Raw genomic sequence first — 11,707 nt, forward strand, 5'->3', positions numbered from 1 at the left:
AAAATATAATTAGCCATGATGATAGAAACAACTTGGACAACAATGAGTATATTTCAGACGTTAGTCGGGATCTTTACGATGATTGTTATGCCCCTGCCTCGCAGGCGTTACCGTCTTCTAGATCTGATTCTGTAGTGATACCCGATCTGTCATATTGTATCGAGACTAAATTAAAAGAACCCGCGATGCCGCAAACTCCACAAGAGTATTTAAAAATTTTAGATGAGATTCAACGATTTGGTAATAGCACGTGGTCGGATATACGATATGCAGACACCCAAAAACTGTACAATCATTCACCTGGATTTACAGAGTTAGGAACAAACGAGGAGGTGTTGGCGTATGACAATACACGCCACCTGGGTTACTCTGATAAATCCTATGCTGCTTTTACCTTTTGTATCCTCAAACAAAAAGAGGTTTTTCTTAATACCCTACGTAGTTTATTAGTATGGGCTCAGACATCTGATGCATCACTGTTGCATCTTAATGATAAAATTGAGGAGCTATTTTTAAAAGGCGATTTTCATAAAGTCTCTACTGACCTACTACAATTGGCTTGCGGTCACAGAGCAGAGACTATAGAGATGAGAAGGGATGGTATCCTTAAATATGCCAGAGATCCTTTGATAAAAGCGGCTTTAAATAAAATACCGCCGTCCAATACTCATATTTTTAACTCTGAGTCATTTACTGCCATTTTAGAAAAAGCCGGTGGAGTAAGGAAAGTTTTCTGGCCACTAAAATTGTCTAATATGAGACATGCTTCTAGAGCTAAACTTGATAACTCTGCACGGCACCCCTCGCAGGGCAAGCCTGTTATTACGCACCATCGCGTGGTGCTTCTGGTTACTGTTGTAATCCAGCTCCTGCTGCTCACATACAGTATCACCATAACCAACCCTCGCAGGGTGGACACCAAAGCCATTACTCTACGAGAGGGCGCAATAACTATAATCAAGGGCATACTTATAACCCTAATAACAGGTCTGGTTCATTTCGAACTCGCGGTTCGAAACCAGGGCACTCGAATGAAAGAGGCCAAAAACGCTCGTTTTCACCCTCTTACAACAAGGGCAATAAAAGACGGAGACAATGACTCACCGCAGTTTCAAGCGGGACGACTAGCGCTATACCACAGTCATTGGAAATCGATGGGAGCTCCAGATTTCATTCTAAAAATAATAAAAGGGTATCGTATACCGTTCCTACAAAAACCACCTATGAGAATGCCAGTTTTAAAAAACCATCATTGTCGCACATTAGAATCAATGGAAATGTCTGCAGTTATTCAACAAATGAAACTGCAAGGCGTTCTAAAGACGGTGGCTCCCTCTCCAAGCTTTGTATCATCTCTATTCCTGGTTCCGAAGAGCGATGGGACCCTTCGTCCTGTGTTCAACCTCAGGCTAATCAATTTGTGGTAACGAACAGGTTCCGCTTAATAAATATGTACCGAGTCCCAGATTTCCTTCAACCCCGAGATTGGATGTGCAAAGTAGACTTGTCACAAGCATATTTCAATCTGCCGATAGCTCCATCACACAGACGGTTTCTACGTCTCATTTACAAGAACGAACTTTTAGAAATGACTTGCCTACCCTTCGGTCTCAGCACAGCACCGAAAGTCTTCGCGTGCCTCTCGAACTGGATAGCGCAAATTCTTCGAGAAAAAGGTGCGAGGATAATTGTTTATCTGGACGATTTCCTCATTGCACATCAAAACCGGAAAATTTTAAGGGAGCATGTAAACATGTTGTTGGATACCCTTCAGTCACTGGGATTCAGAGTAAATTTCGAGAAGTCTGTTCTTGTCCCGAGTCAAAACATATCCTTTCTAGGCATTGTTTGGGATCCTTGGACAAATTGCAAAGTCTTGCCAGCAGAAAAGTCTGCTACCATTGTAGACAGAGTCTCTCAGTTCATAAAAAACGGCGACGCCACTCGAAAGGAACTCCAGAGCTTAGTAGGTCTGTTAAATTTTGCCAGTTTTGTGGTACCGCGGGGCAGACTCAATCATCGAGCGACTCTTTGTCATTTAAACAAACTACCAGAGTTTGTAGACTCAACCAGGTACCATCTCCCCTCGAGGGTCATAAAGGAAATGCATTGGTGGTTACAAAATTGCCATCTTTCTACACTGGTACATATACCACCACCTACACATTTCCTGACCACCGATGCCTCGGATCTAGCATGGGGAGCACAACTCGACAACCATTTTATGTCGGGAACTTGGAACAAAGCGGAAGAGTCCCTACATTGCAACATGAAGGAGTTGCTAACCATTTTAAAAGTCCTGGAAATTCACGCACCGAACATGAATCACAGTTCCGTTTTGATCCAATCGGACAATCGTTCCGCGATCGCTTATCTCCGAAACGAAGGCGGGACCAAATCACAATCGCTAACAAATCTAACCAATCAGATTCTGTGTGTCCTGGACAAATACCAAATTCAGTACCGAATTTATTATATTCCCGGCAAATACAACAATCACGCAGATTGCCTGTCGAGACTCCGAGAGACTCCGGAATGGCACTTACTCCCGAGATGCACAGAAATGATCTTTACAAAAATGGGAATTCCGGTGATCGACCTGTTCGCATCCAAAACTGCTCGAGTAGTAGACAACTACGCGACTCTAGACCTCAACGATCACAAAGCGTTGATTCACGATGCGTTCAGCGTACCTTGGAATTTTCCATTGGCGTGGGTCTTTCCGCCCCCATTCCTAATTCCTCGTGTCCTAATGCATCTAAATCAGGCCACAGGTATTTATCTGATTGTAGTACCGCGATGGAAAAAGGTTTTCTGGAGAGCAGATCTCAAATCTCGAGCGATCGCAGCCCCGTTAACACTAACGAACCTGAAACAGTTCCTAGTCGACACGAGGAGCGGGTTACCACCTCCCAAAGTACAGGACATGGTTCTGGAAGTGTGGAAATGTGGGGGTGGTCTGAGTCTATAAATTCATGGAATCCTAATCAAATATCGTTACTTAAATCTTCTTGGCGACCTTCCTCTTGGAAATCATATAAGGTTGCCTGGAACCGTTGGTTAATGTGGACTAACCGTCACCAGATAAACTCGGTACGGCCCAGCGGAGCACAATTAGCTCAATTCTTAGCAGATTTGCACCTTCATTATAAATTTTCATACAATACTATCCTTTTTCATAAATCCGTAGTATCCACATTATGTAATACTGACTTATCAGGTAAATTGAGTCGAGATGTCCTGGTTAAACATATTTTAAAATCTATATCTCTGAAAAACCTTAAGGCAACGAAGCCTCCTATCTGGGACATAAATATACTCGCTGATTACTTGGTCAATTATTTAATTAACAGTGACAATATTTTTCAGACTGTTCGGCATACAGCAACATTGTTAATATTATGTTCAGGTCGTAGAATTCACGATTTGACATTGTTAGATATAAGTGATGCCCATTGTATTATTAAGGATGATTCTATTATCTTTTGGCCCCTTTTCGGGTCTAAAACAGACTGCCGTGAATATAGACAATCAGGTTGGAAATTTTTAGTGAATTCCGACAATCAAAATTTGGACCCTGTTTTTTGGATTAAGAAAACTATGGCTATATTATTGGAACGACGTAGCAAATGTAACTCTTCCAATTTATTTACAACTTTACGGGGCTCGCCAAAACCAGCATCTCGCACTGTGATTGCCGGGTGGATCAAATCTCTCATAAGAGAGGCCGGCATAACTGAATCTCCAGGTAGCATGCGATCCGCCGTTGCATCTAGAAACTTTGTTGACAATGTCCCTCTTGATGAAATTCTGGCCAGGGGGAATTGGAAATCTGTTAATACGTTTCAAAATTTCTATCGTCGTGAGATTATTGTAAATAGTAATAAGTCGTCTGTTACTACCTTGTTTAATCCTGTATAATGGGTGAGGTAGTAAATCATCTAATTAATTATTTTATATTAAACATGTTCAATATGTAGTAGTAAATATTGTTTTTCGCACCCTTTTTTATTACCATTTCTATATATTATTTTATGTTAATCTATACATATTTCTTTAATCACATTGGCTCTTCCACCAGGCGATAACAAACAGGTCTCATTATATAAGGTTCTAATAACGGTCAAGTTGTTTAATAGACGCGTTTTACCTGAAAATAAAACGCATATTAAACTACTTACCCTTATTAGAACCTTACTTTTTATCTCTGCCTGGTATAATTCGACGCAATGAGGATCATGGCCGCTGCAACCATAAGGTTCGCAGCGCCCCCCCACCACGCCTGGTGGTAGGAGGGGTGCGAAAGAGACAGCAATACAAGGAAGAAAAGGAGGTAAAATACAACGGAAATCGGAAGTGCCTATCTCATTATATAAGGTTCTAATAAGGGTAAGTAGTTTAATATGCGTTTTATTTTCAGGTAAAACGCGTCTATTTTTATTTTACGCGCCCTAATGTCACTACTACTACTCTAAAAGAATTCGTCGCAGTGGCAACATAATACTTTCAGTCAGAAATACACCCACGCACACACCACATTCGCATTATACTACAAAATGATCAAAAAATCAGAAAACCAAAACCTTGGTGAAAATATTCATTATTAATGGATGATTTTTGGCACAATGTCAGCAAAGATGAAGACGAGTATGGTTTCATTTAGTAACGCAATGTCAATTGACCCTGTACAATAATATCAGCCCTATACTATCCCGCTCCTGGGCACAGGCCTTCTCTTCTATCAAGAAGGATAAGGCAGTCTCCACGTTAATAAAAATTTCGAGGGTATGTGAAGTCTACCAATCCGCACTAGGCCAGCGTGGTGGACTAAGGCCTTATCCTCGCAGTAGTAAAGGACGCCTGTGCCCAGCAGTGGGACAGTATATAATACAGGGCTAATATTATTATGCTGCGTATATCCGGTTCCAACAGTACGGCATAATTGTGTCGACTGTCAACGGGTTATCATCTCTCGTCAGTCGACATTCCAGTAGACCCCACTTGACTTACCATCAGACGCAGTGGAGCCACTGTGCCATGTACTTACGTATAAAAAAAAATAAACTCAAAGACAAATTGTGATTTATGTGTGCAAAAGTGTGGTGACGTCACAAGGTGTCTCAGTTGCGCGATGGCCATTCCACAACATGTCCAATCAATGTATTACCAAAATAAACTGTAATACGTAACATTTTAAATCAAAATCCGATGGCGACGTGTTTACAAAACTAACAAATCAATAACAATCATTTTTATATCAATTCTATTGTAAATATAACGTTATTGAACAATCAAACGAGCAAAGAAATCTGACGGTTTACCTCGATGTGAAACGGTATTGTCGCAGTTGGAATTATTTATCAGTATTACAAGAACTAAAGACTACTCTTGATTCGGTCCTGAAAAGCAAAAAAAGAAAATAGATACACAAAAAGGATCCAACCCACTAAATGACACTTTTGAAATAGTCAAGATTGAAGATTTTTATATTTTGTTAATAAAAAGTTCAAATTAACATATTTTGACTAAGATGTTTTTAATGGAAAATATAGTCCTTACAAACTAGAACTAATTTGGTATACTCGGTTCATTTTCGACCATACTGTGGGTTGGATCGTTTTTGCGTATCTACATCCAATTATTCTAATGTGCCGGATAAAAATTCAAGACCTATTAAATTTAATAAACCTCATATAATAATAATAATAATAATATCATCAGCCCTGTATTATATACTTGCCCACTGCTGAGCACGGGCCTCCTCTACTACTGAGAGGGATTAGGCCTTAGTCCACCACGCTGGCCTAGTGCGGTTGGTAGACTTCACACACCTTCGAAATTCCTATAGAGAAATTCTCAGATGTGCAGATTTCCTCACGATGTTTTCCTTCACCGTTAAAACGAACGATAAATTCACAAAGAAAACACACATAATTTTAGAAAAGTCAGAGGTGTGTGCCGCTGGAAATATAAAGCACCGTATTCATATAAGATACCGGAAATAAAACAGAAGTATATAAATTTACATCCAACACGGAGTAACAATACCACTTGCACATGTACTGTGTCAGCCATCGTCAGCAATTTTATCCATCTCGGCATTCCGCACCGCTCGGCTGCAGAGAAAAATTTAAGTGGTAAAGAACGAGCGATCTTATGCTGATAGTAAATCGTCTGGCGGACCATATATCATGCAGCCACTCGAATGGGTGAATAAGTGCCTTTTAAGGCTCAGTCATTTTAACGCTTGGGCACACTTGACTGAATATACTTTCATAAGGCTTTTTTGGTCTCAAAGCCTTAGGCAAAATGCATTTATAGTATACCGAAGTTTATATATATACTCCGAGATATTATAGAAGACATCGGGCCTATTACGTGGCGTACTTTATGAATTTAGAATGATTGATTCAACACAAATATCTGCATACTGTTGTATGTTAATACTTGCGTTGATTTGTTGCAGCTATCTGTATGAAATTTCCGACTTGCCCCCGCCCACTAGTAAAAACCTGATTACGCCCATGCTATCTGTATTTTACAAAAACCTCAATGAACCTTTAGATTTCAGTCTGCAATTCTTTGTTATTTATGGTTTTGGGTAACATTGCTATTGCATATGGACAGGCGTAGCGTTAACTATATCACGTGCTGACCCTTTAACGCACCAAGCGCCTAGATTAAATTTCCTTAGCCTTAAACGTACTTAGTCTAAAAAAACAAAAGTCTAGATCTTTATGATAAACTGATGTGGCCTAAACTTCATAGAAATATATTCTTTACTGTTTACATTATCAGAAAATATAAAGGAAATTTCTATTCTACTCCGCACATACTACTTGATGGAAATTGAGCACAACAGAATCTGGGTCAACTGAAACATAATGAAAATGAATGTTTTAAACGATGCGAGACATTTTTCGGGAGAGAGTAGACAAAAACATTTTAAATTAAGAAGTTTGGCGTTATAACGTGATATGTAATTCAAACTACAATTAACATTACACAAAAGTTGCCATCACCAAAAATATTAAAATTATTGTAACAATTAAGTTTCCTTTTTTTTATTGCTCAGCAATAAAAAAAGTCAAGATTACAAATACTAGCTAAGCTGGTAAGAAAATTATATATTTTTTAACGAATAAAATATTTACAAGTAAAGACATTTTAAAACTATTTAAGTAGTTAGTTATAGAACCCTTTTTTTACAACATACATCACTAGTACATTACTAACTCACCATCAAATTGAGAGAACTTTTACGTCACATCCTTCATGTAAATTCTAAACGAATTATTTTTATAAATTGTATCCAATCATGTTACTGAAAACGATAACAACAGTTATGAATATTTTATAGCAAATGTTACACAGAAATCAGTAAGTATTTTTAATATTATGGCTACATGCCTTGTTAAAAAATAAGAATATCCTGTATAGAAAATCAAAGTAAAAACAATACTATACATTGGAATCGGTGTCCAATACTGGTGTCCCTATTAAATATTAATGTTAGTCTTTCGTAGCTATATATTTTGGGCATTTGTTTTAGCACAATTTATCATCTCTATTAACCATGGCTTTAAAGTCGTTAAAAATTTAAAATGCTTCTCTCAGTTACTAATGCAATTTAAATCTATGGTGGAATAAAACATTCTTATCTTAATAAAACATTACTAATAGAATATAATTGAATTCGTGTTACTTTTATGGATTTACAATGATAAAAGTATTAAAAATACGTATTTATTGTACGAAATTAGGAACGAACTTGCGGGAGAATCGTAAAATAGAACGACGTACAACCAGTGGCGCCCTCTTGATAACCGAAATTGTTACGTCATGTACACGACGTCCATTTCCGTGCCACCATTTTGTATTCGTCTCTTGTCTATAATTTTCGAATAGATCGTCTTTATGGGTACGGTCCGTAGATAATTTTTACTCTTTGGATACCTTATTGTGGTCTCTGATTTCTATGTGTCAAAACAATGCCTGGGCCTAATAAATGTTTAATTTGCAGATTCGTGCCGATATATTATAAAACACAAACAGTAAAATGGAAATGGAAACTTCGTGGTCTAATTTCTGTCGGTGTTGCTTGTCCGCCGATTCTGAAGTGTCACTTTTGGAATCTCAAGATAATCTGAAGGATAAATTCCGTGAAGTAACTACGATCAGGGTGCGTATTGTTAATAGTTTGCGCGGGAAACATAGAAATGGGTGATATATTCTATGTAATAATTTTATTACGTTGTACCTACAATGTTCATGTCTGTACAAGCGAACGCATAACCTCTTTACATATATTTTGTCATATAATCAAATGATAAAAAAATAAAAATATTTTTGAGGTTACATTTCATACTACATAAAAAACCCTTATGAAATATTAAATAATATACATTTCTGAAACTATATTAGTTAATAAAATACATGCTTCTAAGTAGGTATTCAGTTGGATCATTGTAACCTCATTATTGTTAAAGAATCTTTATAAGTACTATATTTAACTAGGCAACAGTAAAACACATAAAACAAATGCATTTTAAACATATCCATCCTTTTTTTATAAGAACATCGTAATAAGCATATTATTAAAATTTTAACCAATACATAGACCTTAATATCTTTGATAAAATGCAATTAATCATTTTATAATATTAATTTAATAATTCCAATCCATTCCAGGTGTGTGCAGACGATGGTCTGCCCCAAAAGTTATGCACAGAGTGTTTTACCATCCTGATGACCGCTTATCAATTTCGTAAGCAATGCATCAAAATGGACACAGAGCTGCGTGCACAACTAAACATAATTCTCAGTGACCGTAATGAAAAAGGCTCTGAAGTTATCGAACAAACATCAAATTACGAGGAACCAACTGAAGAAGAAATAGCAAATGACCCTGTTAAACAATTGGAAGCTATAATTAAAAAAGAACCAACGGACAGTGATGATGATTATTATTATGTCCTAGTCATTGATGACCCCAAAGACAAGGAGTCTAAGGAGAATGAGACGTCACAAGATACAATGAACCAGGAACAAATTAAAATTGAAGTAAATGATGAAACAAACGCAATAGAGTCATACACAGAGCCACAACACCACACTCAGTTTGAACAAACCATTGATCAGTTCTTGATGTCTAACACCAAAGTGCCTGTTAACGTGCCAGCTACTATTCTAGAAAATGAAGAGGAGGGCCAGGAAGAAGATATGGTATCCATGAATGTAGATGAAACGCAAGACAGCACCTCACAGGACCAAGGCCTACAGCAAGCAGAAGATGGACTCGAAGAAACAATTGCAGATGAGCTCTCCCAGGACATTGTGGACAATTCCAAGAATTACATCAAAATACTAACATCTGCAGGTAGTGATGGTACTATACTTTTGAAAAGTAATGATGGAATCCAATATTTAACTGACACCCAATTAGTAGCAAATGAAAATGATGGCGACCCAATGGGGCAAGAAGTAATACTTTGTGAAGGTGATGAATCATCACAATTTCAAGTCTTAAAGTATGATGGATCAGAGCTGGTTATAGAATATGCCGATGATGGGCAAATTGCAACTGTATTGCAACAAGAAGATGGCACATTTCTGTGTGACTGTGGGGAGCAGTTTGAAGACTTAGCAGAGTATGAAAAGCATCAATACAAACATAATCCTGGGGGAGAGAACCTCTGCAACTTATGTGGCAAAGGATTTGAGTCTCCTGAGATTTTGGCTGGACATATGCTGCTCCACAGTGTCACAGGAGTCCTAATTACATGCCCATACTGTAACCAATTAATAAAACGGACAGCACTCACACAACACATAAAATATGGACATAACAACATCAAACCCCGCTGCAACATATGCTTGAAAACATTTGCAAATCCCAACAATTTGAAACGCCATTTAATGATCCACAGTGGGATAAGAGAATTTGAGTGCGACATCTGTTTCAAAAGGTTCAGCCAAAAGATCACAATGCAAACGCATAGATTGACGCACATGAACCCATTCACATGCCACAGCTGTGAACAGTCGTTTGAAAGTAAAGCTGATTTGACAACTCACAAAGATTCCGGAGAGTGCTCAAAGTCCAAAGTTATTAAGGTTAAGGAAGAACTGATGAAAACAATCAAGCAGGAAGTGACCACTAATCTTGGCAAACTGTTGGGATATGCATGTTCGTTATGCAAGAAGATGTTTTCGATGGAGTCTGCTTTAGAACAACATGTTGAGACCACCCACATTGTCGATCCAACTGAGTTACTGTGCTCGGAGTGTGGAGAGGTCCTACCTTCGAAAAAAGATATGCAATTGCACATACTGTCACATAAGAACTTAAAGCCCAAGAATGCGAAGAGGTTTGAGTGCAGTATTTGTGGCAAAGGATGTGCCAGTCAAGCCATGCTCCTCATGCATGAGAGAGTGCACACAAATGAACGACCATTTCCATGCCAGCTTTGTTCACTCACGAGGTTCAAGACGAAAACTCATTTACGGACGCATCAACTCACTCATACAAGGGAAAAGAAGTTTGGATGTTCTGTCTGTATGAAGTTCTTTGCTCTCAAAGGCAATTTGGTGGTACATTTACGGACACACACTGGGGAAAGACCCTATGTTTGCTCTCTATGTGGGGAAGCTTTCATAGACTCAAAGTATCTCAAAAAGCACAAATTAAAGAAACATGCTATAGAAAATGTCCCATGGAATCAATACTAAAGTAGCATAATATTAACTTATTTAATAAATTAAGGGCAATATTTTGTAAATATATTCTCTTGAGTTGAACACCTGTTGGTATGCGGAAAGCATGTTTTAGTTGTACACTATAATATATTGAAGCCACATGGTATGGAAGTTAGTTGTTAAGTTTTTTTATATTATGTTCTAGCTGTATTGGTCTGTCTGCCGCTTAATAAATATATGATACGCATCGGTTTTATTTGTCTATGTAAAATTTAAGTTGTCAATAATCCCTTTTTTTTAGGAAAGTACACCTGATTGACCTGCAAAACCAGAAAAATGACGAATATTACGCATTTGAGTTTCTACTACGCTGTGTACAAAAATACAACACTTCACATAATATGATATTGCATCCATTTCCATTGTCTAACTTAATTTTCATTAAGATTACAAAATATAGAAATCAAGTTCTAAAAATTTTTACATATACTTGTACAACGCCATCTATACATTACTAAATAAACTAAGTCGTATAGTTAAAGAGCTACAATGAAATTTTACATTGTCAATAACCCAACTAAAATTCAGCAAATGTACTCATGCATACAAACATTATAAAACTTATCGATACCATTGATATAAATACATTTTTATAACTTCGTCAGATATACTGTATAAACGATAAGAATTTGTTCGTGTTAGATTTACCGTGATGATATTTTACTATATTTCAAGAGATGGCGTTAACGTCGCAATTAGACGTGAAAACACCAGAAGTTCTTAACTTTAGATTATGTACTTGTATTTTAATATTATATTTAATGTTAGTAATAATTATATTGGTTTAATTATTATTATGGGTAAAACTTATTTAAGCCAAAAATATCTATAAAGTTACTAAATTGAAGAATAAAACAAAAACTCGTTACTCGCTCAAACCACACAGCACGCGACGTCATGTCACGAGCGATAAATTCTTATCACGTTATGTTCGCCTGGTACTCGAACT

The 11,707-nt window shown here is 37.4% G+C and overlaps 1 protein-coding gene across 2 annotated transcripts; it reads left to right on the plus strand.

Annotated features, from left to right (window-relative positions):
* Positions 1–7,831: 7,831 nt before the first annotated feature.
* Positions 7,832–10,949, plus strand: LOC115454142 (zinc finger protein 26). Of its 2 annotated transcripts, none has more exons than XM_030182879.2 (3): positions 7,832–7,921; positions 8,024–8,182; positions 8,692–10,949. In XM_030182879.2, exons 2-3 carry the CDS (start codon positions 8,060–8,062, stop codon positions 10,729–10,731), a joined length of 2,163 nt encoding a protein of 720 aa, XP_030038739.2. In that variant the 5' UTR covers positions 7,832–7,921; positions 8,024–8,059; the 3' UTR covers positions 10,732–10,949. The 2 variants fall into 2 exon arrangements, with proteins under 2 accessions (XP_030038739.2, XP_030038740.2); XM_030182880.2 differs by having other exon boundaries at positions 7,846–7,926.
* Positions 10,950–11,707: the final 758 nt, after the last annotated feature.

Source organism: Manduca sexta, unplaced genomic scaffold (genome assembly GCF_014839805.1).
Source record: "Manduca sexta isolate Smith_Timp_Sample1 unplaced genomic scaffold, JHU_Msex_v1.0 HiC_scaffold_1901, whole genome shotgun sequence".
NCBI classification, from domain to species: Eukaryota; Metazoa; Arthropoda; class Insecta; order Lepidoptera; family Sphingidae; genus Manduca; species Manduca sexta.